The sequence below is a fragment of the Canis lupus genome, chromosome 33 (assembly GCF_011100685.1).
Source record: "Canis lupus familiaris isolate Mischka breed German Shepherd chromosome 33, alternate assembly UU_Cfam_GSD_1.0, whole genome shotgun sequence".
In the NCBI taxonomy this organism is placed as follows: domain Eukaryota; kingdom Metazoa; phylum Chordata; class Mammalia; order Carnivora; family Canidae; genus Canis; species Canis lupus.
In genome coordinates, this window is record NC_049254.1 from 23,549,581 (window position 1) to 23,577,511 (window position 27,931).

General features: G+C 44.7%; 1 protein-coding gene across 1 annotated transcript; it reads right to left on the reverse strand.

Moving 5' to 3' along the window:
- Nucleotides 1-127: 127 nt before the first annotated feature.
- B4GALT4 (beta-1,4-galactosyltransferase 4) lies at nucleotides 128-27,923 on the reverse strand (the record flags this gene model as incomplete). Its single annotated transcript, NM_001127498.1, is given in 7 exon segments — nucleotides 128-578; nucleotides 4,031-4,135; nucleotides 6,038-6,160; nucleotides 10,795-10,982; nucleotides 14,393-14,625; nucleotides 17,092-17,485; nucleotides 27,871-27,923. Coding segments are annotated over 6 exon segments (1,035 nt in total). The 5' UTR covers nucleotides 17,345-17,485; nucleotides 27,871-27,923.
- Nucleotides 27,924-27,931: the final 8 nt, after the last annotated feature.

Consider the following 27,931-nt stretch of genomic DNA (forward strand, 5'->3'; position numbering starts at 1 on the left):
CTCAGACGAGAACAACCGCAGTTCTCTGGGACACTGAGCAGTTCTATTTCCCATGGGCTGTCTTATCCCATCGTGTGTCACTTCAAACTTAAATCTCCTTCAATCCAAAAAAAAAAAAAAAAAAATCTCCTTCAATCCACGTTTTTCACGTAGCCTTCATGTTATCCCTGGAGTAGTCCTTTCATACTCAGCCCCTCGAGTATGTGTACCACAGTCTTTAATAACAACCCTCAGGAGCAGAACACGACCAAGAAAGTGGTCTTCCTACAACTGTTTTACATTCTGTATTACTTGGGGCTCTGCTAAGAAAATACAAAAAGGAGAAATCCAGATCCATAATTAGCTGCAACCAGTTCTTAATGTATACTACAAAGGAAAGTCTCTAGTCCAAAGTTATTGCGGTAAAATAATCAGTTCTTCCGAAATGTCACCAGAAGATCCAGGGTCATGCGCCAGACCAGAAATCCACTGTGATGTTGGTATACAAAGGATTATAATCCACAGAGAGTAATTTATAGATACAGCTGGTCAACCCATCCGTTCTCCAGACTCGTGACACCTGATGTAAGAGCTTCATCCTAAAGATAAAAAGAACAACGTAAATGGTAATGCTAGAATATAACATATTTTACCACTGCTTTTTGCCTTGTCCCCGAATTTGACAAAAGCACCCTTGTAAATTATTGCACCTGCTGGGTTTCCTACTACAAAAAGTTAATTTTCCCAATCTAAAGTAACGGACACCACTAATAGCCATGTGGTTGAGTGTCAGACCCTATGTTAAGAGCCGGGGACCAATGATGAAAAGGGTCAATGCACCCAGTCTACAGGACAGAAGGATGCACAGGCAACACTCATACAATGTGACGCGTGCCATCTACTGCTAACAGGTCCTCGGCTAAGCTTCGGGTGGATCTAGGAATCCTCCCGGGTTGCCGTCCATAGGCAGGGGCGGGTACCTCTATTTCCTAAGAGTCTCAAAGTTAGAATCTACGTAGAGGATGATGAATAAAGCAGCACCTGACTTCATGAGGGAGTCTGCGCGGGGAGGGCTCAGAGAAAGTAAACATGACTGAGGCTCAGAAGAGGAAAAAGGTGAGGGAAAGGACACGCAGGCAGAGATGCCACCCTGTGCAAGACGCAGAGACACATTGAAGTAGCAGGATGCGTTTCAAGAAGCAGCAGCAATTACAGGGCTGGGGCCCCGGGATGTGGGGATGTGGAACAGGTGGTGAATTAAATTGGTCTCTAGGAAAAACAAAATAAATAAATAAATAAATAAATAAATAAATAAGTAAGTAAGTAAGTAAGTAAGTAAGTCGGTCTCTAGGAACTTGGGGTGAAAAGCAATGTATTTCGGTTACAGTGTCAATGTGGACGGGGATCAGAAACACAATGCTGAACTAAATAAGGTAAGAGAAAATCAATACAGTATGATTTCACTCAGAGAAAATTGGAAAACATATAAAGCTAATAAGCCATCTTCTTCTGTACAGGGATACACACCTATGGGAAAACAACAACAAAGAAGCAGCAGAAATAACTGTCATTATCACAATTCAGGAAAGCATGACCTCTTGGGGTAGGGGAGGGGTACACGGGTCAGAAACACAAATCGGATGGGGACACTACCACTGCCCGTGGTACCAAGAACCTTCAGGCTTTTCATACAATTTATAAGCATTCTTTTGTATCTATTCCATAATTATTTTTATTATTTTTTAATTTAAAGAGAAAAGTGTACCCCGATGGACAAAGACTGGAAAGACACATGGAAAACAGAAGTTGTGGGACACCTGGGTGGCTCAGCGGTTGAGCACCTGCCTTTGGCTCAGGGTGTGATCCCAGGTCCCGGGATCGAGTCCCACATCGGGCTCCCTGCAGGGAGCCTGCTTCTCCCTCTGCCTGTGTGTCTGCCTCTCTCTTTGTGTCTCTCATGAATAAATAAATAGTCTTTAAAAAAAAAGAAAACAAATTTTGTTAAAGTCACAGATTCTAACAAAAGGGCTAAAAGCCTTTTAATATTGTTTTAAAATATAAACTCTAACAAAGCCCTATAATATTTTAATATTGTTTTAAAATGTAGGGTCCAGGGGATCCCTGGGTGGCGCAGCGGTTTAGCGCCTGCCTTTGGCCCGGGGCGCGATCCTGGAGACCCGGGATCGAATCCCACATCGGGCTCCCGGTGCATGGAGCCTGCTTCTCCCTCTGCCTATGTCTCTGCCTCTCTCTCTCTCTCTCTGTGTGACTATCATAAATAAATAAAAAAAAATTAAAAAAAATAAAATAAAATGTAGGGTCCAACAAAAGGAATAAAGGAGTTTTAATAAGGTTTTAAAGTCTAGAAGAAAAAATCAGAATAAAGGATTGTAGATTCTGCAACCACTGCCCCCCAAAGAACTGGCTTATCAGCCCAGATTCTTTGGTGAAAGGGCCAATTCCCGGGGCAAGAGAAGTACAGGACGAGCCTAGCACAGCGCACCGCGCAGGAGCCCAGAGAGGCGAGCTCTCAAAACTAGTGCAGTTATGTCCAAGGGCTCGGGATCAGCTTGAAGAAGATGCCACCTGCCAAAGATGGGACAACTGAGCACTGAAAAGAGTATGAACTGCAGGTGGAAGGATGCGGGGAGGCAGCAACTCACCATTTTGAAAATGAAAAGTCACTACTGAATCTTTCCCTTTATTCTGGCTTTTTACTCTGACAACCATACCTTGGCTACTCAAATAGCTGAAGAGGCAAGTCCTTCCTTACAGAAAAACCTGTCTAATAAATGCAGAAGGCCTGACAGTACCAGAATTTTGCGATCCCGGGCAGCCCGGGTGGCTCAGCGGTGTAGCGCCACCTTCTGCCCAGGGCCTGATCCTGGGGTCCCGGGATCGAGTCCCACGTCGGGCTCCCTGCATGGAGCCTGCTTCTCCCTCTGCCTGTGTCTTTGCCTCTCTCTCTGTGTCTCTCATGAATAAATAAATAAAATCTTAAAAAAAAAAAGAATTTTGCGATCCCTAATTGACTAATAAATTCATTAAATGAGCACCAATGGCTGCTAAAATCATCGGTGAAAGACTGATGGGGGACCTGGATGGGGCTGACAACGCCTAAACCCACAGATCAATGCTGGCATCACCAAGACCTGACCAGACATCACGTCTTCCCGTTGTGATACAAGAGGAGCTACGTGGCACCATCGGTAAGGTGTTCTTGTCCCCAGATAGTACTGGAATCCGTCCAAGCATCCAGGGTCTAACCCCCAGTTTACAAGGGAATGCAGAGGTCAAGGCACATATGAAGTTATTCCACCAGAAGGCACAAAACCCACAAGGTAGGAAATTCCATCAGACAAATGAACTGGTTTGTTCAACAAATACAACATACGGGGAAAAAAATAAGTAGGGGAGAGGTAAGGTAATCTGCAGATTAAGAGATTTCAGAGAGCTCATCCAAATATCCAAATGCAATGTGTAGACACTGTCTAGATCCTCTGATCTGAATAAATCAACTATTAAGGGGAGGGAAATATATATATATATATAATAGCCCAAAAGGCCTTGTTATTAGAAGTCTGAAGATACCAGCCCCAGGCTCTTGCACACTTGTGTGTGTGTGTGTGTGTGTGTATTTGATAATTAGGGAAATCCAAACACAACTGGATATTTGATGATATTAAGCAAGTTTTGTTTATTTTGTTTTAGGTATGATAATGGTGTAGTGGTTCTTTCTTTAAGACTTCTTATATGTAAGCAAACCTACACATAAAAATGCTGTGATATCTGATTTGCTTCCAAAAATCTACTAGAGGAGAAGAAAAAAGTGAGGGGAAAAAAGAGAGGACAGAGTTAGTAACTGTTGAAGCTAGGCACGTGGTATGTGAGGGTTCAATATCCCATTCCCTCTACTTTTGTGTTTGTTTGAAAATGACCAAAAAACAAAAAGTTCTGAGCAAAATAAACTGTCTCATCTGATCAAATTCAGCAGTCCTTCGACAAGAGATACGTAGGTGCCTCCTGCCAGGCATGTGAATCCAAGACTCACCGTTCTATATTCACCTCATTGCCTCGGTCTCTGGTATGGAAAATCATTGTGTATTTACCCACTTCAGGCATTGGCCGGATTATTTTCATTCTATGAAGCTCAACCCTAGAAGAATAACAGAAATGTTTTATCCTACTTATCTACCACCAGGCTTTTAAAAATAATAATAATAATTTGCAAAAATTTACACTTATGCATAGTCACAGAGTCTGATTATTAAAATATTAAAAAAAAGAATCTTCTTATAATAATATTGGGCCTCAGGCAGTAAGTCCATAAAAGAACCACATTGAACATTACTGGGGTACAAAGGAGATGTGCCGATTTATAGTTTGTCATTTTCCAAAACACCTGAGAAAGTACTCGTTCTGAGTATTTCAAAACATCATGACGCATGGGAGAATCAAGGCTCTTCAGGTGCCCAATTACTTCGTGTTTCCTTTTTTTCAACAAAGAAAGTAATGACCGATTAAGGTCCCACGCTTAAAAGCCCACAAATCCAGATATAAATGTAGACTTTGTTATTTACTATCTTGGCAAGTCAGTTCATCATTCCAGGACTCGATTTCTTCTTTGTAAAACGGCAGTAGTGTTACAGAGTTGATTTGACAGGGTCTGAGTGAAACAGTCCACACGCTTTGTAAATAGTAATGCAATATAGAAGTGCAAATAAAGGTGGTGCCTGTTGCCCAGGTGATTACGTTAATGTTTAGTAAATAAATCATAGCCAGTTTTTATGTTCAAGTCAGTGGTTTAGTCATAGCATTGGTCAAGAACCACTGTGGAGGTTATGATGTTTTTCTCAAATGAAAGCAAAACTGGGGTCTTCCCTCTACTTGCAGCTGAGGGAGGATCAAGAAGTGAAGTTATATGATATGTGAAAATTCTATTAATCACCCCCTCAGTGAAATGGATTTGGGGAAGATAACGGATACTGTTTATCTCTAGTCCTTGCTACTCTTGCCCTGAAGTCTATCACGTACCCTCTGTCTACCTCATAAGCCAAGGCCACACAGGCTGCTGATGGGCTAGGCCATAAAGTGCTGTTGCCCATCACTACGGACTATTCCTACGGAGCCTTTGGTGGGGGGAATCCATTCTATCTTGGCAGAAACATTCCAGAGACTCCCAGCCTAGACATGGGAACAAGACCAACATGGAGCCCTGGCTCCTAAAAAAGCGATGGAGAATTTCTGGTAGTCATGGATCTATTCATTCAGAACCCTCGCTAGGAAATGTCCTTTCGAAGAGGTAACAGTAGGAGGAAAGGGAGTCTCCTCATAGCCCCAAAGGTCTTGTTATTAAAAGTCTGAAGATGACTAGGCCCAGGCTCTTGCACACTTGCTTTGGGGAGCTAGGGATACCCATAACTATCTGGTCACAAAACCCAAGCTTTGGGCGCAGGGGGATGGTGAGCTGAGTAGAGGCCAGACATGTTCCCTTTGAGCCCCCCAGAGCAGAAAGCAATCCAAGAAAATCTAAGGGTGATGCCAGAAGCCCAGGGTCTGGCCTGGCTCCCAGTGTGTGGGGCTAGCTAAGGCATAAGCACGAAAGGACACCTTGGCCTGATCCTGGGGGTGCCACTCCTCACAGGCTGTTGACACTCTCTGCTCTGGAAACTGAAAACTCTGCCAGGATTCCCTTGGGTCTGAGAAAAAGCACAGGCTCACAACAGACTCTCTGGCCCCTTTCCTTAAATAGCAGTTTTGCAGTTTGGGCCCCTGTCTCAGTAAGTGATACCCTCCAGCAAGTAGAGAAAGCTCCATCAACACTTCTGGTCCCTTAACATCCATGAGCCAGAAACAAAGGACCCTCCATCATTTCTGAACTGTCAATGGCAAATAGCAATTTGGGCTGCCCTGCTCCCACCCCCACCCCTACCTAAGCCTGATCTGTGGCCTCATGACCTGCTGGACTGGCATCTATAGGAACTATCCATAAACACAGGTTTCTAGAGCCACCAGTGATAGCAGAGCCCCGTGAAGGGGACCTGTCCCTGTTGTTCACCTGAGTCTGAGGTCATCGTCTTCGCCTCCCCATCCCCAGTAGTTGTTAGAGAATCCATTCACCTTGAAAAATTGCTCTCTGCTGAGGGCAGTGACACCCCCAAAATATCCGCTGTAACGTAACCTGGAGCAAAAGAGAGGAGAGAAAAGGTACCATCAGCACAAGGCCATTTCGGTTCTCCACACACTCTTCGGATGTCCCTCATTTCAGGGCCGGCATTCTAGGAACACTGAGGACCACGCACTTTCATCCGTCCACTCCTGCTTGACCTCCGCCTCCCAATGTTCCGGGTCCTCTCTGTCGGCCCTTCTTTCCTCTGTCTGGAAAAGTGCTCACATCTGCTCACTAAGCAAAGGGCTACGCACCTGTTGTGAATGTTTGTGTGCAGAGGTCTACAGAGGAACCTATAAACGTGTGCTGAAACATCAGATCTGAAGGACAGATTTCATATCATGTGCCAATCCAGTGAGCAGTGACGGCTGCCAAGGGCACTGGATCAGGAAGGATCCTGAGGCTGGTTCAGCACGAATGAATGCCCTGATGAATACACTGGATTTTTACTTTAACTTGTTTTGACTGGGTGGGGGGAGAGACGAGAGAGCTCCTGCACACACTTCGTGTGCAAACTCCACTTCTGTGCACGTAAAGTTCCATCTCTGAGTCTGTGTCCCGAAGAAGCCAACACACCTCAGCAATCTTGAGGTTTCTGGCTTGGGCAACAAGACAGAGGATAGTCTTTCAACGAAAACAGAGTATACAGAACAATAAGAGGAAGACAATAAAGTGTGTTTTGGGTAAGCTGCATTTGAGATACCCCTGGTGCTTTTGCTCGTGGGCAAAAGGATATTGGATCCGAGTTCAAAAGAGAAGAGTGGCTTGGGAACTAAGATGTCAAGAGGTGGTGGTTGATGACGTAGAAGCAGTCTCCTGAAGACACCGGAGTAGGTGAGAGGTTGCAGAGGGTGGAGCTGTGCGGATGCCGAGAAGAAAAGGGGGAAGGGGAAGAGATCAAGGCACGTCGGAGTCCCAGTCAATTTAGGACTCTAATGGATTATTGGCAGACAAATTAGCAAAAAAGAGAAATAAAGACAACCCTTGAATATAACTCTGTAACGATTCAGAAATGCAACTGAAGGCAGCTTTATAACTTGGATGTTACTGAATAAAAAGGTAAAACATATGGAAGATTTCTAACTTTAACCTCAGTTCAACGTGCTCCAAGACCAGCGCCCCTGGGTGGCTCAGTCGGTTAAATGGCTAAGGGGCTGGGGCTGTCTTCAGCTCGGGTCATGATCTCAGGGTCTTGGGACTGAGCCTCCCACCCCCATCCAGGGGGCTCTACTCAGCAGGGAGTCTGCTTGTCCCTCTCCCTCCCCCTGCTTGTATGCTTTCTCTCAAATAGATAAACTCTTAAAAAAAAAAAAAGGAAGGAAGGAAGGAAGGAAGGAAGGAAGGAAGGAAGGAAGGAAGGAAGGAAGGAAGGAAGGAAGGAAGGAAAGAAAGAAGGAAAGGAAGAAAGAAGAAAGGAAGAAAGGAAGAAAGAAGAAAGAAGAAAGAAGAAAGAAGAAAGAAGAAAGAAGAAAGGAAAGGAAAGGAAAGGAAAGGAAAGGAAAGGAAAGGAAAGGAAAGGAAAGGAAAGGAAAGGTTGTTCCAGGAGCAATTAAATATTTCTGCTTTTCTAGATACGAGAAACCAGATGGAAAGACCAACAAACATGTATCTAATAGGTGGATTCCCAAAGGCCAATCTGTATGTAGTTCAGCTGTTCGTTTCTCTGTCCTGAGTATACATGGGGAGGCCCTGTTTAACCCACAATGGAAACAGATTTACTTGCAACCCCTCAACCGAAAATTCTAGAAAAATGGTATGACGACTTAAAAGAAAGAAAAGGAATGAAGTGCTCGGAAGGAGCTGTCACTGGACAAGACACCTGCTGCTGTGACTTGTTGTCGTGCTGCTGGGCTCTGACTGGGAAGGCCTTCCTGAGGCCCTGCAGACCGGCAGCTTCATCATCAGGACACTGAGTGGCACCACGGCCCAGGCGCAACCTGCCACGCACAGCAATGGGTCAGCAGGAGAGAACCGGCATTACTGATTTGGCCGTGATCTCAGGGAACCGCCGTCCACTGAGTGCAAGACAGCGAGCTGGACACAGAACCAGGGAAAGTCTAACACAAGATGGGAACATCATCAGGGTTTGAGGAAGGAGATGCCATGCATCAGGGGCAGGTGGGCCTGGGAGGATTCAGATAGGTAGGAACCTGGGGGAACCCCTGGTGGCCAGAACTCCACGAGGAAAGGTGAAGAGAGAGGCAATGGGGCTGTCCGGGATCACCTGGAGAGCAGTGTGGCCGCAGTGGGAGGTGCAGAAGGACACCAGCCAGGAAAAAGTGTTGAGGAGCTCTCAGTTTCTCAGCTGCTTCTTAGATGGCAAATGTCTACGTGTTTGTTGATCTCTGCTTTTGGTTTTTCTTCTCACTGGGAAAAGCATAACCAGTTAATTGGCCCTGGAACAGTTTTATTTATTTTTAAAGGGCTGTAAGACCCTTATAGTATCCAGTGGCCAGGAATGTCCTTACGGAAAGTAGTTAGGTGCCAAAAGACCTCTTGGCAGTAAAACTTGCCACAGGCTGGTCCAGGGCTTCATCACTGATCCAGTCAGTGAGACAAATAAGACTTATTTCGGGCCTCATCAGGGTCTGAGACAGTTGGGGCAGGTTACTTGAAGTTCTTCCCTCTGCATGTGTGTGAAGACTTTTCCAGCACTTCAACACATCCATGGGGCTGCAGTAACAAGGAGTAAAGCATGTGCATTTCAAGCTCTGTGACACAGTGAGACATCATTGCCAGCAGGGAGCAGACCCTTAGGTGCCTGCAACCCCACCTGCCCTCCTGCGCACGATTAGAGGGATTTTGCCCAAAGTAGCAAAGGTACGAAGCAGGGGACAGGGATGAGGGCAACTCCTACATTACTTGGGACACAAAAGATGTATGTTTACACAGACACATACAATAAAGTAGAAAGATATAAATGACAAACAACCAGAACCAGAGGAAAACTTAGAATAGAGGATTTTTAAAAAGATTAAAATAGGAAATATATTAGATCTCTGATCTATAAGAAAGACTCTTTTCAGCTTTAATAAAAGAAGGCCATGGATTTGGCTCAGAGCTCCTTACATCCAGATCAAAAGAAGAGACACATTCAGTCATCTGATTCATATTAAGAAAACCCTGCCAGTTACTGAAAGAAGACAAAGGCTTTCTGATATCTAATTACAAAAGAAACGTCTGGCCAGTGACAATAGCAAATCAAAACATTAAGATCCATACAGGGGCTGTTTTTAGAGTGAGCAGCATCTGATGAAATTCCTGATTGCGGCACTGAAGTTTTACTTAAAATTAATTTCCAGCAGGAAAGCCCAAGAACTCAGTTCCTTGTGATCCAGCTGAATTAAAAAAAGAAAAATCTAGAATCCCCCCTCCCCAAAAGGCCTTAAACAACATGTGTCTGCACTCCAAAAAACAAACAGCAATAAAACCAATCCTGCGTGGTTGTAATTTCTCATCACAGGTGTTCACAAAGAACTGAGAGTTATCTATGGAAGGGTCCAAAGTACAGGTATTCTCTGTTGGACATGGGGATATCGCATTAATTTTACGTAGACAGTGACGTGTTTCCAAAAACACCAAGGTACCCTGACATGACACGCTGCTTTCTTCCATGCAGAGGTGGCTCAAGGAGACCAGAAAGCAAGACCTTCAGGTAAGGATTATGATAAAATTCCCCAAAGGATGGTTCCCTTCCAGACCCCTCCCCTGCCCCCGGGGCCCACCTCACCCCAACTCAGGAGCGCAGCATCTCCAGTCTCAGCTTCTCCCCTTCCGTCTTGCTCTGCCCAGCACACCAAAGGCCAGCAGCACTGAGCTTCTCCTAGCACCCTTCAGCTATATTGGGGCACCAGACGCCCCTCAGTCCCTTCCCTAGCAAATCCGAATCCCTTAGCCGACTGAATGAGGTGCATGGTCTGGCCCCTCCCTGCCGTCATCTCTTGCCTCTCCTCCCTCCACCATTCCAGACACTCCTTCCTGAGCACTAATGAACTACCTGCATTTCCCCTCGAAACCATGCCATGCTCTCTCTTGCTTCCACGTCTTGGAACTCTGCTGCGAAGCTCCCATTGTGGCACAAGATGAAGGAGCCACGTGCCCCAGGGAAGAGCTTTACACCCCTGGGCAGGTGTTTCTTAGAGACCTTGTACGCTCACCCATTGTAGCTTATTCTAGGTATCTGCTTATATTCCACAGTTTACACAGGGATTGGGTTTGAAGTCAGTACGGAGGGCAAAAATAACCTGCAATGTTACTCTTGGGAATCCCTTACCGTCCAAAGGGAGAGACCTACACAACTGGAACAGCCCAGACTCTGGGATTCAGGCCAGTGCCTTGGAAGTGTTCTACTCAGCGTGGACTTACTGGCAAAAGTAAGGGGCACCCTAGGGGCACGTGGGTGGGGCTGGCTGTCATTCGCAATGCTTGAATCACTTTACCCTTCCTGTTCCTTCCCTTTTGTCTTTCATCCTCTGCCAAGACTGCTATCATTCCTGTTTTGAACTTAAGTGATGTGTCATGGATCATTCTTCCTTTTCTTCATTTTTCTGCGACAGTCTGGTCACCATGCCCCGTACAGCCTTGATGACAACAGGGCGAGCTTCTCAGCCTAAGCAAGCCATGAGCAGAGCCGCCTTAGCACCCACCTGTACCCGGTGCTGTTCCTGCCAACCACCAGATGCTTGGGCTGCTCCTCACACTTATAGAGGTTCAAGTCGTTCTCGGGCACCAGGTCCACATCGTGGAATATAAAGCAGTCCCAATTTTCATCCTTGAGAGCTTCTAGATAGCCCACATTCAAGAGTTTGGCTCGATTAAACTTCTTAGTTCCAGCCTATAGATAGAGAAATTAAAACTTGAAAAGTTGCAGAGATAAGATTTCTCATGGTGGGTGCCCCTCTTCAGCTCAGAGGCAGGAGCTGGAATTATTCTTCCCAAAGCCCAAGAATATACTTGGTACACGAAGGTCTGACAGAGAAGACGCAGGAACAATAAAAGACCATTTGGGTTTTTGTGTGTTTTCATATAGACTTGTATTCCAAACGTTACAAACATGCCTTGAAATGGAGAGCTAGAGCTGTGGCTTAATGGCTATAGAGTTTCAGTTTTGCAAGCTGAGAAATTTCTAGAGACTGGTTATACGACAATGTGAATGTACTTCACACTACTGAACCGAAAACTTAACAATAGTTATGATGCACTTTTATGACTGTGAACCTGGGGAGATCCTGGCAAGGCATCAGATCTCCTTGTCCTCCCAGCCCATCGACCTTGCCCCTGAAGCCCTGCAATAAAATGGTTTGATTTAAAAAAAATAAAAATAATAAGATACTAAATTTTAAGTATACATCACAATTTTTTTAAAAGATCATACTTTTAAATTACAAATAAAAATAACAACAAAAAAAAAACACAAATAAAAATAACTCAGAGCACCTGGGTGGCTCAGTCACTTAAGCTGCTGCCTTTGGCTCAGGTCATAATCTCTGGGTCCTGGGATCGAACCTTGCAACAGGCTTCCTGCTCAGTGGGGAGTCTGCTTCTCCCTTTCCGTGTTCTCTCTCTCTCTCTCTCTAATAAATAAATAAATCTTTTAAAAAATAACTCTAAAAATTTCTTTAAAAGCATGAGTGGGGATGCCTGGGTGGCTCAGAGGTTTAGCACCCACCTTCAGCCCAGGGTGTGATCCTGGAGACCCAGGATCGAGTCCCATATCGGGCTACCCACATGGAGCCTACTTCTCCCTCTGCCTGTGTCTCTGCCTCTATCTCTTTCTCTGTCTCTCATGAATAAATAAATAAAATCTTAAAAAAAAAAAAAAAAAAGCATAAGGGTCCTCTCTGGGAAGAGCAGAAGAGAAGGGCTGAAACTTCAAAGTCACTGGGCCTTCTGGAAGGCACACGTGCAAAGTGTGTGCCAACGCCTGATTCTGGGCCGGCTACTGCCGATCACACCCATTTCTCTGTCCCAAGTACAGCTATAAACCTTTTTTATACACCCTCCACACCAATTAGTATCACTGCTTTACTGTCTGACTTCCAGCTGATCCCAATCTTACCATATGTAACAAATTTACACTAAGTTCCAAGAGACACTGTTTACCAGAGAAGACCAAGAAACCTGGACCCATAAACAGAGGTTATTGCTAATGTTCCTGAGCTACCTAGAAGTTTCTCGGAATCACTGCAAGAGAATCCTGTTTTAATCCTTAATGGCAGAAGGTGATCCTTGGGGCACCTGGGTCGCTCAGTCAGTTGAGCGTGGGACTCTTGATTTTGGCTCAGCGCATGATCTCAGGGTTGTAGGACCAGGCCCCACATCGAGCCTGCTTACCCCTCTCTCTCTGATCCCATTCCCTGCCCTCCCACCACTTGCACTCACCCTCTCTCTCAAATAAATAAAATCTTAAAAAAAAAAAAGAAGGTAATCCTCATAGTCCCCTTATAGAAGGGATTCATCACTTGGCTAAGAAGAGAACACAATTCAAACAGTAATATGAATAAAGCTATAGCATCAGAAAAATTTTACAGAATTTTTTCATAGCTGTTTGGATCATAATCCTTAAGAATAAATTCCCGTTTAATAAACAGTTTATCAAAAAAAAAAGTTTATCATAAAGAAAATACAGGTAGTTCTCAAAAGTTACCACAGTATTTTCCTGAAAAGACTAATACCAAGCAGACATATTTTTCTAGTCTCAAATAAATACACTGTACATTGGGGGCCGCTGTCCTGAGTAAGAACTGAGAATGATTAGCACCATTTTTTTTTCGTTTTTAAAGATTTTATTTATTCATGAGACATACAGAGAGAGGCAAAGACATAGGCAGAGGGATTACCAATTGCCACCATTCTTAAATAACATTTAAAAAGAAAAATAAGGACACCTGGGTGGCTCAGCGGTTGAACGGCTGCCTTCAGTTCAGGTTGCGATCCCGAGGTCCTGGGATCGAGTCCCGCATCGGGCTCCCCGGGGAGCCTGCTTCTCCCTCTGCCTATGTCCCTGCCTCTGTGTCTCTCATGAAAAAATTAATAAAATCTTTTAAAAAAGAGAAAAGAAAAAGAATTATAGGGGTGTCTGGGGGGCTCCGTCAGTTAAACATCTAACTCTTGGTTTTGGTGCAAGTCGTGATCTCAGGGTCCTGAGATCGAGCCCCAGGTCGGGCTCCATGCTCAGCTGGCAGTCTGCTGGAGATTCTTTCCCTTCAGTTCTGCACCTACCCCCACCGGCATGCGCTGTGTCTCTCTCAAAAAAATAAGTTGATAAAACCTTTACAAAAAATTATAAGCCAGTAATAGTAAAATTTTGTTTCAAATCCTAAAAAATGGGCATACTATATATGCACATTGATTTCACGAGCTCCCATTTATTTTAAAGTATACACTGCAGAACTGCATCCTCTGATTTGTCCGAAGTTTTCCTAAAACAAATACTACCAGTTATAAAAGCATGTAGTATTAAGCACGGTATTAAGTATGTAGTGAATGATTTTGCTTGCATTGTTGGCACTTGTAAGGACTTGAGGGGGAATTATTTGGGTGGTCTGGGACAATGTGGGAAAGCGAGACATGGATATTTAAGCTGATGCCTTATCTTTCTCTCAGTAAACATTAATACCAAATACAGTCATCTTCATCAGCCTCTCTACTTGGAGCTAAATCCTTCAAAAACAGCCTAAGCTTCACACCACTGTGTTCCTACTGAATCATGCTTCTGGAAGCCAAATAAGGGAGTCGAGAAAGGGAAAATTAAATATAATCTGTTTTACATAATAAAAGTTATAAGCAGAAAGACGGAGACAGTCCTAGAACTCCAGAGCTGTTAACGCAGTAACCTGTCGCATCCTCTGCCCAGATCCCCACCGAACAGCCACGCTCAATAATGAAAAACAATTATTCCAACATCTCATTGTGTCATGTACAGCAAAGGCGGGAGGGAATATACGGTGAATCTCTGGGGAAAATCTCTGGGTGGTCACAGGCTATCACGGAAGGGCTTAGACACAGAAAACAAAAACAAAACTAAACAGACTTCCTCCAGAGGTTGATTTAAGGGGCACACTTAGTCTGATTATCCCACACTCGGAGGCAAGAATTTCCTTTATTCCTTTCATGGATCAATGAGGCAGGAGCCTTTTTCTTTGATGAGTCTGATGCTCCCTTTACCCAGGACACACAAGTGGCCATGTCCCCCCCTCACATCCCAGAGAGAGGAGGACCAGGCGGGCAGAGGCCCAGCCTCACCTGATGGATGATGTAGATGCCATAGTCCAGCTGCTGCCTCTGCAAGAAGGGGTGAAGGTGCTCTAGCAGGTACATCAGGTGTCTCTCTCTGTTCCGGTGAGGAATGAGGATGGCAACCCGCTGCAAAGCCTTACATTCCTCAGGGTGATAGCGACCTCTGTGCACTTGGGGATTTTTCGCCGCCACTTCTTCCAGGGTGAGATCTGGTTTGAAGATGAGCTTGTTCTGGCCCCCTACGGTAGAAATAGGACACGGAAAGTAACAGTAGCTGTCTCATCGGGGGCTGACAGGGTACATGAGCACCCACATAAAGCACTGGGAACACTACCCAGTACACTGTGACGGGTTTTAGGAGTTTGGGAGTTTTGGGTTTTAGTGTTATTACTTTTGAGGCCTTGTTCGGTCATGAACTGTAACCAGAGTCATGTGACCCAGGCAAAGGCAAGTAGATGACACATAAGAGCATTCCCCTGTGGCTGGAGAACCAACCCTGGGTCCGTGATTCATCTGTGAGGAGGAGAGGCATTCTGTCCCGTGGCCCTGGTAAAAAGCAGAGGTCAGGGCTAGACTAAGTAGCTTCAAATTGCTCCATCCTCTTTTCCTTCTCAAAATTCCAAAGGAGGGTAAAGTCTCTTAAAAATCAGAAGCGTTCTGGGGCACCTGGTGGCTCAGTGAGTTAAGTGTCTGCCTTCAGCTCAGGTCAGGATCTCAGGGTCCTGGAATCGAGCCCTGCATCGGGCTCCCTGCTCAGCTTCTCCTTCTCCCTCTGCCTCCCCCTGCTCATGCTTTCGCTTTCTCTCTCTCTCTCTCTCTCTCTTTCTCTTTCAAATAAATAAATAAAATCTTAAGAAAAAAAAAATTAGGAGCATTCCACGGAATCAAGTTCATGGGCAAGGCCATGTTCCCACTCTTTCCCTGAGCTCCTGAGACCTATCCTAGCTCCTGAAGGTAAAAACCACGAAAGGAAATAGCAACCGGCCTCACGTCTCACCCAGCAGTAACACGTATGAGCAACATCCTAATTCTCCCGTTGTGCACGGCTGCAGACATCCCCCACCGCAGCACCTACTCAGTGAGTCTGGAACAGCCTGGCTGGATGAAACCCAAGGCCGTGCATGGTGACCGACCCCGTGCAAGGCTTTATAGATTAGGCTAGAGGCCCTCCTGCCCATTCTGAATGAACAGGGAATACTGACTGGGAAGAGAGGCGGCGGTGTTCTGGTTAGAGAACTCGGCCACACGTTGTTTTTTAGACTCCACATACACTGCTCGGGCTGTGACATCTCAAGATGCTTGCACGTTGTGCCATCCCCTCCCGAGCAAGGCAATCACAGGCCCTTCCGACGTATGGTCTCCACGCCTTGCTCCGGGGGACCAGCCCTGGCCACGGCTGCTTGGACCAGGCTCCAGATTCCACGAAGTGGCTGAAAGACTCTGGCCAACAGCACCAAGGCCAAATAACTGCTTCCAGCCAGCTGGAGACGAACTGGCCTACAAGGAGGAGCCTTTTCTGAAGGTGTGAGACTTAGAGCCACAACTTAGAGCACCAACGCCCTATAAGCAAAGTCTGTAAAATGAGTTGTGTGAGGGGTAAGCTAGCCAAGCCACGGGACGAGATGACGGCGTGGCTGTAGAGACGGCTTCCCACGTAGCCCCTTAACAAACCTCCCATCTGAATTAGCCTAAGCCTCTATTCTTGGCCCCTGAAAGAGCCCCGTGCAACAGGTCTGATACAAGTGGGTCCCCTTGCTCACTTTCTCATCGCCTTAACTTTTTAGGGGCCCTTTTTTTTTTTAAAGACTTTATTTATTCATGAGACACACAGAGAAAGGGGCAGAGACATGGGCAGAGGCAGGAGCTCGATGTGGACTCGATCCTTGGAGCGGGATCACGACTGGAGCCGAAGGCAGACACTCAACCACTGAGCCACCCAGGAGCCCCAATTCACTGCTAAATTAAATTGAAAGGCAAGACATCAAAGGGGAATCAGAGCATGCAACATATTTAAGAAATAAACACTAAAGACAACATTGAAAAACCTACTCAGTCTTGTCCCTTGACTCCATACTTTGGGCCAAGGGAATAGGAACAGATGTGACATGAGCGGATTTCTCCACTTGTGCTCTGTGGATGCCAGGAGAAGGATAACAGCCAGGCCCACTAGCTCACTGGTCGCAGGAGGAGGATGGGACGCAACATGGAACAGAGCCACCAGCCTAGATCCATGGACCCCCAGTCCATCCGGCAGACTTGTGAGCGAAATACATCCCTACTGATGTGTGCTTCTGAGGCTCCCACGGCTGGTAATAAAACTGGGTATGTTCATAGAATGGAAGACGGCCTGCACGTCAGCAGTATAGATACGTCTCCCAAACATAATGCTGAACAACGGAAACCAGACACAAGAGAGCTCATGGTGTATGTTTCTAATTACATAAAGTTTAAAAACAGGAAAAATCTAACACCTAAGTGTTAGAATCCCGAAGTAAGGGTCATGCCTGAAAGAAGCATGAGAATTTCTGGGGTTCCAGAAAGATTCCATTTCTTAATTTACATACTGATGACACGGGTATGTTCATTTTGTGAGACTTTATCAAGTCGTACACTTCTGATTTGTGTTTTTCTGCACATATGTTATATTTAACTAAAAAGTTGACACGGCACTTGTTAAAAAAAAAAAAAACAAGAAAACACCTTACTGAGATACGGAGACACAGAAGGGCAGCTGTCCAGGTCTGCTTCTTTCCTGGATTCTTCATTAGTCATAGTTTTCTCCTTCCCCCAAACGAGGACCTTGTTGAAATTAGCCATGAAATCCTGTGCTTTAGGGATCTCTTGAATAGCACCCACAAAGTAGTTGCTGGTGGCCCACCCAACCACTGTCAGGCATAAGAGAAAAAGCAACAGTAATCGGACTTTGTAGGAAAGGTGGAAGGTCACCAGGAAGCCCATGGCTGTTATTCCGTGAGCAGCACGTATCCCTCCACTTCACCGCAGGCAGGAAGCCTCAAGTGCAACTTCTCCAATCCAAAGGCAAACCTGGCGACAACTAAGGATGCCTGCTTCTGCTCAGTAGCTCTGCTCCATCAGTCTCTGAAAGGCAATCACCAAGACACGTTGTTTCACGTGGAAATCCTATCCTGAGTGATTCCCATCAGCGCAGACTGAAAACCTATCCCCAGGGGATCTTGGCTGACAGCAATGGGGCTTCTCCAACAAGGACTTTGAGGTCAGAAAATCAGAGATTTCAGGAGCGGGGGGCTCCACCCATCTGTGCCTCGCTGGAGTTCTCTCCGGGTTACCACCCAGGCGGTCACCCAAGAAGAAAAGGTGCTTCCAGATGTTGTACAGGAGGTGAAGGTAAAGAAGAGGCTGTGAATGCCTCCTCAGTTCTGAGTTGGATGCAGCCCCAAATATGCCCCCCCATTTTTTCTTTAGTGGCCCTTTCCTAGCACAACTTTAAGAGAAGGTTAACAACATGTGAAATATTGTATTTTTGACCCAAAGAGAAAAATAAGGAAAAAGGCAAAAGCTCTTCTCTGTGACAGCTAGAAACACTTGTTCCTCGACAACAGGCAATAAAAGTCAAGGATGTTTCAGCTGTAAATGTTACATTCACAAGGAGGCACTGACACAGCGCACATCCCGACAGGTGGGGGGTGAGGGCAGGAAACGTAAGAGGACGCCGACACAGGAGGTCAGCCATCTAGAAGGCTAACAGGGAGAGCCACAGCACAGTGTTTGACATCAGGGGTTTGGATTTAGACAGAAACCGTATCAGCCATGACACCCCAAGCCTGTCACTTAACCGAGCCTCAGTCTCCTTACCTGTAAAATGGGGATAAAAACAACACCTCCCTGGAGAGGTTACTGCGGGACTGAATGACCTGATATATTAAAACAGAGTGTTAGCCCACCTCCTGGTGCATAGTGAGCACCGACTACGTGCTGACCATCACTGATATTGTTGTTCTCTTATTCACATTAAGTAACTCTAAAGATGAGCAACAGGTGGGCACCCAGGCGGCTGCCACAAGCACCTCTCTATCGTACCATTTCTCACCGTCAGTTGAGGAGTTGCCATTCTGGTTTCATACTGTACAAGCACATGGTGAGATAGTATGAGTTCACCTCTGAGAGGTGGCTATGCCCTTAGTTACTGACAAAAATCCAGTTTTGGGCCCACCCTGGACCGTAGTGAATGCACGAATGTGATGAGGGCTACTTGGCAAGGCCCCCCTGGGGACAGCCAGCAATCCCCCCCACATCCTCCCTGCACTGCTGAAACCACCTCTCTCCTCAAATTCTAAGCATGTTATCACAAGGGTGCAGAAAATGCCAGGGCGGCAATCATCTGCATATTACTTCTACAGCTTAAAAAAAAATGATGATTTTCAAAAGACAGTTTTTTGTTTTTTTTTTTTAAGACAGTTCTCTAAGGCAGGTATCCTCAGTTAAATGGATGGAATGGAGACCAAAATATTTTCTGTGCCAAGTAATGACACAAAAACAGGTATGATTAAATCTTAACAAAAAAGAAAACAGAGGGCAGCCCCGGTGGCGCAGCGGTTTAGCGCCGCCTGCAGCCCAGGGCGTGATCCTGGAGACCCTGGATCGAGTCCCGCGTCGGGCTCTCTGGATGGGGCCTGCTTCTCCCTCTGCCTGGGTCTCTGCCTCTCTTTCTCTCTCTGTGTCTCTATGAATAAATAAATAAAATCTTAAAAAAAAAAACAGAAATAAACTCTGATGTCTATATGATGACCACTAAAACTACAGAAAGAAGAAAACTCTAGAAAGAAATATAGCCTAAAAGCAGACAATAACTGTATGAGGAGTATGGGATTAGCCAAGGGTACTGTTTTCTCTTTTATTTTTTTACTTTTCTATCATCTCCTTCTGTCCTTTCATAATGAAAACAAAGTTGTTAAACTGGTTTTTAAAATTTTTTAGAAGATTTACTTATTTGAGAGAGAAAGCACATGCGTGCACACAAGAGCAGGGGTCCGGCAGAGGGAGAGGAACAAGCAGGCTCCCTGCTGAGCAGTGACATGGGGCTCCACCCCAGGACCCTGGGATCATGACCTGACCCTAAGGCAGTCGCTTAACCAACTGAGCCAACCAGGCGCCCTGTGTTTGTTTGTTTGTTTTTAATTAGACATAGGATGTGGTAATTCAGAAAAAAACAGAACAAGACAATCTTAGCACCTCTCAAGATAGTCCCCTACTTCACTGATGGGTAGTGTTCCCAAAATTTAGCTCTAGGCTAAGTTCAAGGGCTACATAGAAAGCATTTCTCTCTAGGTTCAATGTTATAAACGGAGGTTAGGTTCCTGGGTCAAGACACAAAAGAGAAGATTTGACTCAGGAAGCAATTAAACAGGATGGCCTGTGATTAGGGTCTTGTGAGAGTATCACAAGGAATTGATGCTGAAGGCCGTAATAACAGCTAATAAGAAGAGTTGATTTATTTGTGCATTTACTCAGTGGCATGCACTGGGGTTAAATCACTTCTATTAATTTACCTACTTCGCATTCCCAACCTTGCAAGGTCAAAATCATTAGTCTCTCCATTTCATAGAGGAGAAAAATGAGTGTAGAGAGAGTAAGGAACTTGCCCTCAACCATACAACTAGTAAGGCTGGAGCTGGGGTCTGAGCCCACAAGGCCAGGCCCAAAGGCTGCTTCTGCCACTAGCTAACTTCACGTGGGCATTCCAATCTCTTTCCTCACCTAGCTACCTGGGTGCACCCAACACAAACCCCTGAAATATGCAGAGTTCCCCTTGGCAGCCTTCTATCTCTCTTCTACGTCCTCCTCCCTTTCCACATGGCTTCCTGCATCTGATCTCCTCCCTCCAGGAAGTCTGCAGGTTCCTGGGGCTAATCAGACAACTTCTTGGGGACTTAACGGCAGAGGCTTACCTGCTTGAATCCACAATAGTGTTTTTAAGGTTTTTTGTTTGTTTGTTGTTTTTTTTATTTAAATCCCAGTTAACACACAGTGTAATGTTAGTTTCAGGTGTACAATACAGTGATTCAACACGTCCATCTCATTCTTGGAAAATTTAGACTGAGCCCATTGTTTTCCTTAGAGCTGCTTATGGAGGAATAGCCCCCTACCAGGGAGACTCACCTGGCTGAGGAGACTTCTGACCACAGAGGTACTACAGTGTTAGAAGCACAAAGGACCAGAGGGCACACAAGTCAAGCACCCTGTCCTTCTACACAGGGAGGAAGAGTGGCTTAGAGAGATTTAAAACCTACCCAACCAGGGCAGCCCAGGTGGCTCAGCGGTTTAGTGCCACCTTTCAGTCCAGGGCGTGATCCTGGGGACCTGGGATCGAGTCTCAGGTCGGGCTCCCTGCATGGAGCCTGCTTCTCCCTCTGCCTGTGTCTCTCTCTCTCTGTCTCTCATAACTAAATAAATAAAAATATTTAAAAAATAAATAAATAAAACCTACCCAACCAATAGCAAGCTGGGAATAATCATAGACTAATATTGCTAAGCAATATTGCTGCACCCCACGGCATTTGTCCAAAGATAAGAAATTTATTATAAAGGCAAGGAGCCATTCTTAATGATTACCTAATAATTAGCCCTTCATTGCTAAGTCCACTTCCTGAAATGTGGATCTAGTTAAAAAATAATCACTTCTCCTTTCTTCTAAGCCTTAGTGCCATCTTCAAAACCGACTGTATAGGGCGCCACCAGCATGACGGAAGCGTGAGGTCTGGTTGGTTCCTGGGAGTAAACATGGGAGGTGTGAAGGGTCTATATAACACAGATCCAACTGTCTTTCAAAAGGGATCTCCTTAAAAAAAAAAAAAAGAGATCTCCTGCCCAGCCTGCTCATCTGCCAGTGACTGAAGGCAATCCCTCCCAACATGTTTATCAAGCTATTAAACATAAATATATATTATATATATGTATATATACATACATACACATTTAGCTTAAAATGTTGCTGTAAGAATTTATGGAGAGGTGCACCCAAACACAGCTGGTACATTCCCAGGAGCACACGGATCACTAAGTCTATTTACCAACGTGATTCATGCTCAAATGTTATCAGAGTGCTAACCATGATAATGCTACCTTTGGAATTACATATTAACATACAGGTAATTTTTATTTTCCATTTCTCTGTTATTTCCTATTTTTCTTTTAATGGGTTTATATTATTTCCACAGTTTAAAAAATTATGATTTTCAGGGGCAGCCCCAGTGGCCCAGCGGTTTAGCACCACCTTCAGCCCAGGTGGGATCCTGGAGTCCTGGGTTCGAGTCCCATGTCAGGCTCCCTGCATGGAGCCTGCTTCTTCCTCTGCCTGTGTCTCTGCCTCTCTCTCTCTGTGTGTATGTCATGAATATATAAATAAAATCTTTTAAAAAAATTATGATTTTCAAAAGAAAGTTCTTTCTAAGGCAGGTAACCTTTGATTAATGTTTGGGAAAATGTCACCAGATTGGATGTATTTATAACGTATAAGAAAAACAAAGAAAAATAATAACATATAAGTAATTGAGAGACCTTGAACCTAACCTTGAAAAGTTTTTTCCAAATACAATTTTAAAAGGAGGGGGAGGGGCCTGGATGCTCAGTTGGTTAAGCGTCTGTCTTTGGCTCAGGTCATGATCTCAGAGTGGAGTCCTGGGATTGAGCCCCTGCATCAGGCTCCCTGCTCAGCAGGGAATCTGCTTCTCCCTCTGCCCTTCACCCTGCTTATGCTCTCACTGTGTCTCTCAAAAATTTTTTTTAAAAAGGAAAGAGTTTTCTTTTGCAATCAAAACAGTGACAGGAAAATTCTGATCACAAATAATAAATTCAGATAATGTAAAAGAAGCTATTTTAGGGCAAGACTTATTTTCTATAAGTCTGCCCCCTATAGTTCAAAATAATAGTTTTTGTAAGTTTTGTTCCTCCTTTCAATTCAACCAGTCTTTTCTGAGCATCTGCTATTTTCAGGCATGGTACCAGGTACTAGGAATACAAAGGAAGTTAAGGCAGAGTCCTTGCACTTAAGGGTTTATTTCAATCCTTTCTTAGATTTTAATGACTGCTTTGTTTTAAAATATGCCAACCCCTCCCTAATAAATGGAGAAATAGATGAAATAAGATTGGTAAAATATTGAGATGTATTGATACTAGGTGATAAGTACTCAAGGGTTCATTTTCTTTTCTCTCTACTTTTGTGTATGCTTGAAGTTTCCCATAATAATGAAAGAAAAAATCTAGCAGGGATAATAAGTCTTAACAAAAGGTAAAACATGAATGCTAAGTATCATTTTTCAAGAATTTCTACACATACACATTTTTGCACCATGGGAAATGAAGGGAGGATACCAGGTGTCACTTCATAAATATTTACTAAACATTTATGTACCAAGAAAAAAGGGTGTGGTCTTCATTCAGCTGCTAAGAGTGCCAAAGCAGCGTTCCAAACCCATCTGGTTTCCAAACCCATCTGGAAGTCCTGGAAGCACAAGGCATCTCAGAGTGGGTATGATGTGGCCCCAGGCACATGATCCTACCTCTAGAGCAGCAAAGGGGAAAGGCTGATGGTTTGCTACTCCTTTACTCCTGCAGAGTTCCTGAGAGCTAAGTGTTTGCACACAGGTTGTCCTACCTTCTTTGGGGCTCTAGTATTCATCTCCTAATGATAGCTCCTTTACCATGGCTTTGAGTGATCACTGCTCAGACCCTAAAGAAGCAATGGTTCCCTGGTTGGGGGGTAAGGGTGGGACTGCAATGACAGCCACTTACAAGTACAAGTCATTTAAACTCAGAGACTGAGCTCTGAATGGCCAAAATTGGAAGCATTTGAGCCAGAAAATAATGAAGGCATTGTATTTTAACCCACAGAATAAAATGAATATCCATGAGTCCATACAGACACAAGTGATCAAATAAATAAATGGGAGGAAGAGGACAGCTTTTTTTTACAGGAAACTTTCAATTAAAAAGGAAGCAGGAGATGGAAAAAAATCACCATTAGGCAAACATCACTCTAAGAATTGTTGCAGACAAGATCCGTCAATGGGTATTAAAATCAGTAGGTGAAAATTTGAGGATAAACAGAGTTTGTATAAGTCTCAAAATAGCGCCTCCAAGATAATTATTAGTTGTAAAGAGAAAGATAATAATTTTATAGTGGGGAAACATAGTAGATACTACCCTAAGTGATTAGGTTTAGTATCACCAGTGATAAGACCTACCAACCTCATCAATCAGTGACATTTTTTTTTTAAATCAGTGACATTTTAAACTCCTTAAAATAACTAATGAGCACTCTTCAAATGGGTCAAAATAATGAAGGACAAGGTAAAACTGAGGAACTATCTCAGATGGAAGAGACTAAGGAGAAATAATTAAATGCAATGTAGATTCTGGATACAATACAAGAACAACAAAAAATTATTAGCAGGAAAATTGACGAAATTCAAATAAAATCTGGAGTTTAGTTAATAGTATTGATAATTGAACCATGGTTATATAACTGTCTAGTATTAGGGGAAGTTGAGTGATTTCTCTGTACCATTTTTGCAGACTTTCTCTAAGTCTAAACTTAGTTAAAAATTAAAAGTTAAGGGACACCTGGGGTGGCCCAGTGGTTGGGCGTCTGCCTTTGGCTCAGGTTGTGATCCCAGAGTCCTGAGATCAAGTCCCCCATTGGGCTCCCCGTGGGAAGCCTGCTTTTCTCCCTCTGCCTATGTCTCTGCCTCTCTCTGTGTCTCTCAGGAATAAATAAATAAAATCTTTAAAAAAGATTAAAAGTTAAAATTTTTAAAGTAGAACACTGAGTATAACCGAGGTCAACATAGGGCAGTCAGAGTAACTTAATTCTCAAAGAGAATCACTGTTTTTTATATTCCTGGACCTCAAGCTCACCTGACACATAGCAGGTGCTGAATTTGATAAATAACCAATGACTACCTAGAATATACCAGTTGAAATACTCAAGAACTCATCAGCATCATCCCAGGCAACTACCAAACTGATGAGACAGAGGGGAAAGAGAAGGAAAAACAAACATTAATAAAGACCAGGGGAAATTCCATTTGGGGAACATTTAAAAACTGAAAAAGGCTCACTCTCACACCAGCTCCCTTTGGTTTACTAACACCAACACTTTTCTAAGGGGAAAGAGCCCCATCTCGAATAGATGGCACTTGCTCTCCCTCATGCCCACCACCTTCTGCTCCTCTGTCATTGAATATTCAAAAGCTTAATGAGGGTGAACCATTTTCTTGTTTTACAGGATAAACTAAATTTAGGATTTCTCATCATTCATATGTGTTATTCTATACCTTGTCATAGGGGAGAATTTATCTGGAGGAAATAAATTTCCACAAAACAAACAAACAAAAAACACAAAAGCAGTGCTTCTCTCTCCTAATTCCGAAAGGAACTGCTGCTTGGATGGTCCCTTCCACCCTGAAGCCTCAGGGCACTCTGGAGCAGTGTCCCTGACTCCAGGCAAGAGCTGCCGGATGGTCCTACGTTATCCATTTTACAGCAAGAGTTGCCACAGAAAGGTCAGGAAACATGAAATATGCTCAGCTAGCAAAGGACTGAAATTGGTTTGTGAAGTATGTTACGCAGCATCACAGAATTCAGAAGAATTTCTGATGGGGGATTTTAATGGGGATTCATGGTGTACCTGTGACAGATCCCAGAGAGCCCTGCAGGGGGTCAGCCAGAGTTCCCTTTCTGCAGTCCTTAGGGGCACACCAATGAGAAGGCTCGAGAAGGCCTAAGGAAATGGGAAAAACAAAGGCTCTGAAGTCACAAAGAGCTGAGTTCAAATCTCGCTACCAAATGTATGAATGGCTTTGGGCAAGTAACCAAAATTTCTGAATCTGTTTTGCCATTTTTTTAAAAAGCATGTTTAATGTTCCAAGAACGCCTCCAGCAAATTCACTGGGGAAATCTGTTAAAACTACAGATTCCTGGGCCCTACTCCAGAGCTTATAGCTCAGAACAGCTGGGCCTGGGACTTGGGAAAATGAATTTTTAACTAGCTCCCAGATGATTCTTCTACCCATTAAAATTTAAGAACCACTGAAATGAGAGAATGGGACGAGAATGCAAGAGATCCTTCAGCAATGTTCGTTTTCCTTCCAGTGAGGACAAGCGGTAAGAAGATATGTGAGGGGTGCCTGGCTGGCTCAGCCAGTAGAGCACGTGACTCTTGATCTCAGGGTTGTGAGTTTGAACCCCACGCTGGTGTAGAGATTACTTAAAAATAAAATCTTAAAAAAGATGTGAAAATTAGACTATTAAAATCCAGTTGATTAATTTTTTATTCCATCATTCAATAATTCATTCTAAGGAAATAATCAGAAAGGCAGACCAAAATATTCAAACCAACATTACAAAAATAGCCAAAAATCGCAAAGAATCAGAATGTTAACAATACGGAGCTGACTTAATTAATTACAATACCTCCATGTGCTGGAACACATGTTTTTATTAAAAAGGTGTTAAAAAACTTAACTACACGAGAAAGTGCTCATGATAGCAAAGCGGGGAAAAAAAACAATATAAAAACGTATGTGTACAATTCTTATTTTTCTCTATATGTATGGCATGCATGTCTTTTATATATAAAATGCCAGAAAAAATCACTGGTGGTTATTAATTACAGAATTAGAGAAATTGTTTTTTTCCCATATGTTCTAGTTGTTGTAAAGGGGGGGGGGGGTTGTGACAGAAACAACAACACTGGTTTTTTTTTTTTTATAAAGTGACTACATAGATTTCCTTCAAAATATATTAAAATTTAAAGATGACACAATAGACAGGATTATAAATTTTCAGTTACATTAGTTTGGCAGCAATTCATTCATATAGCTTTTAAGGAGATCTGTTCTAAAGAGGTCCCAACAAGCCCAAGTTTTAAAAAAAGCAAAAAACAAAAACAAACCAAAAAAATTCTCAAAGCCTGTCAATAATTTTCAATGCCAGAGAATACTGCAGTCTCTCTGTTCGAAATTCCTTTTTTTTTCTGTTCGAAATTCCTATTCCTAGGTTCTACTCCAGAGATTTTTATTCCTAAGGTCTGAGGTGACGTCAGGAAATTCATATTTTCAACAGGAACCTAGGTATGTTTGAGAAACCACCACTGTCCCTTGATGGCTTAAAAAAAAAGAGACTAAAACCTCCACTGACTTGCTTCTGAGGTTCCCACTCTGAATAAAGATCTCTGAGAGATGGTTAGCTCTCAAATTATTTGTATGAATCTCTGGAAAAAGCACCCATTATTATTAGCTCAGTTTAAAATAGATACTAAATCCATATTCTATCAAGTGTCACATAAAATACCACAACAGAGCTAGTTTTATTCCCCCTCCCCAACAAGATTATGTGGTTCAAACAATTCAGTGCTTCTCTCCAACAGATGTTTCTAATTTGATCAAGGCACACATGACAGGAACCTGAAAAATCCTGCAATTTCGTGGGGTTTAACGGCCAACTTTGCTCTAGAAGATAAAATTCCAAAAAGATAAACTGTGGTCCAACCAAGCATTATCTGCTCTCCTAGAGAGACACAGTCCAGCACTCTGCCCAGCCCTCCGGCCTAGAATAGCCCTCCACCCCTCTTTTCAAGCCTATTATCTTCGCCAGGACCCAGAATAATACTCATTCCTATCAGACATTCCCTTTCTTGCATCCCCAACATGTTATCTCCCTTTCTTAAAAAATTCAGAAATTAAAGGTGCCTGGGTGGCTCAGGGGTTGAGCCTCTGCCTTCAGGCCAGGGCCTGACCCTGGAGACCCAGGATCGAGGCCCCCGTCGGGCTCCCTGCAGGGAGCCTGCTTCTCCCTCTGCCTGGGTCTCTGCCTCTCTTTGTGTCTCTCATGAATAAATAAATAAAATCTCTTCTTTAAAAATGTAGGAATCCACACACACACACCTGTCCTCAATCCTCAAATTACTATCTCCTTGCTCCTCGCTCTCATCACCCCGGGCTGCAGGGCTCTCCCGGCGCCTGGGCGCCTCCGCCGCCTCCTCGCTCTCCCACCCCGGGGCACCCTGCACCCACCGCACCCGCCCTGTTGGCCGCCGCTCCCCGAAGGCCCGCAATCCCAGGGTCCGGTCCCCGTCCCCGTCCCCGTCCCCGTCCTGCCGGACTCTGCGAACTGGAGTCAGCCCTCGCCTAACGGAAGGCCGACTCCGGGCAGGTGTCTCCCAGGTCCCTGGAGCCCAGGTGAGTCGGCGGCCGCAGCAGGCCCCGGGCTGCGACCGGCGGGTCGGTTTCCCAGGAGGAGCCCCGCGCGCCCGGGCTCCTAGGAGGAAGGGGCTCGTTCCCGCCGGCTCCCCCGCCCGCCTCGGCCTCCGCAGGCCCCCGCTCCCGCCCCGCCGCCCGGCCCCGCGCCGCAGCCACCCCGGGGCGCCCCACGGCGGAGACCCACGGCGGCGCCCCCCGGCTCCCCCGCCCCGCCAGGCGCCGGCCGGCCCCGCGCGGCGCACTCACCGCAGGCCCCGGCGCCGCGAGCACCTCCCGCAGCAGCTGAGGCCGAGACCCGGGCCCGGGC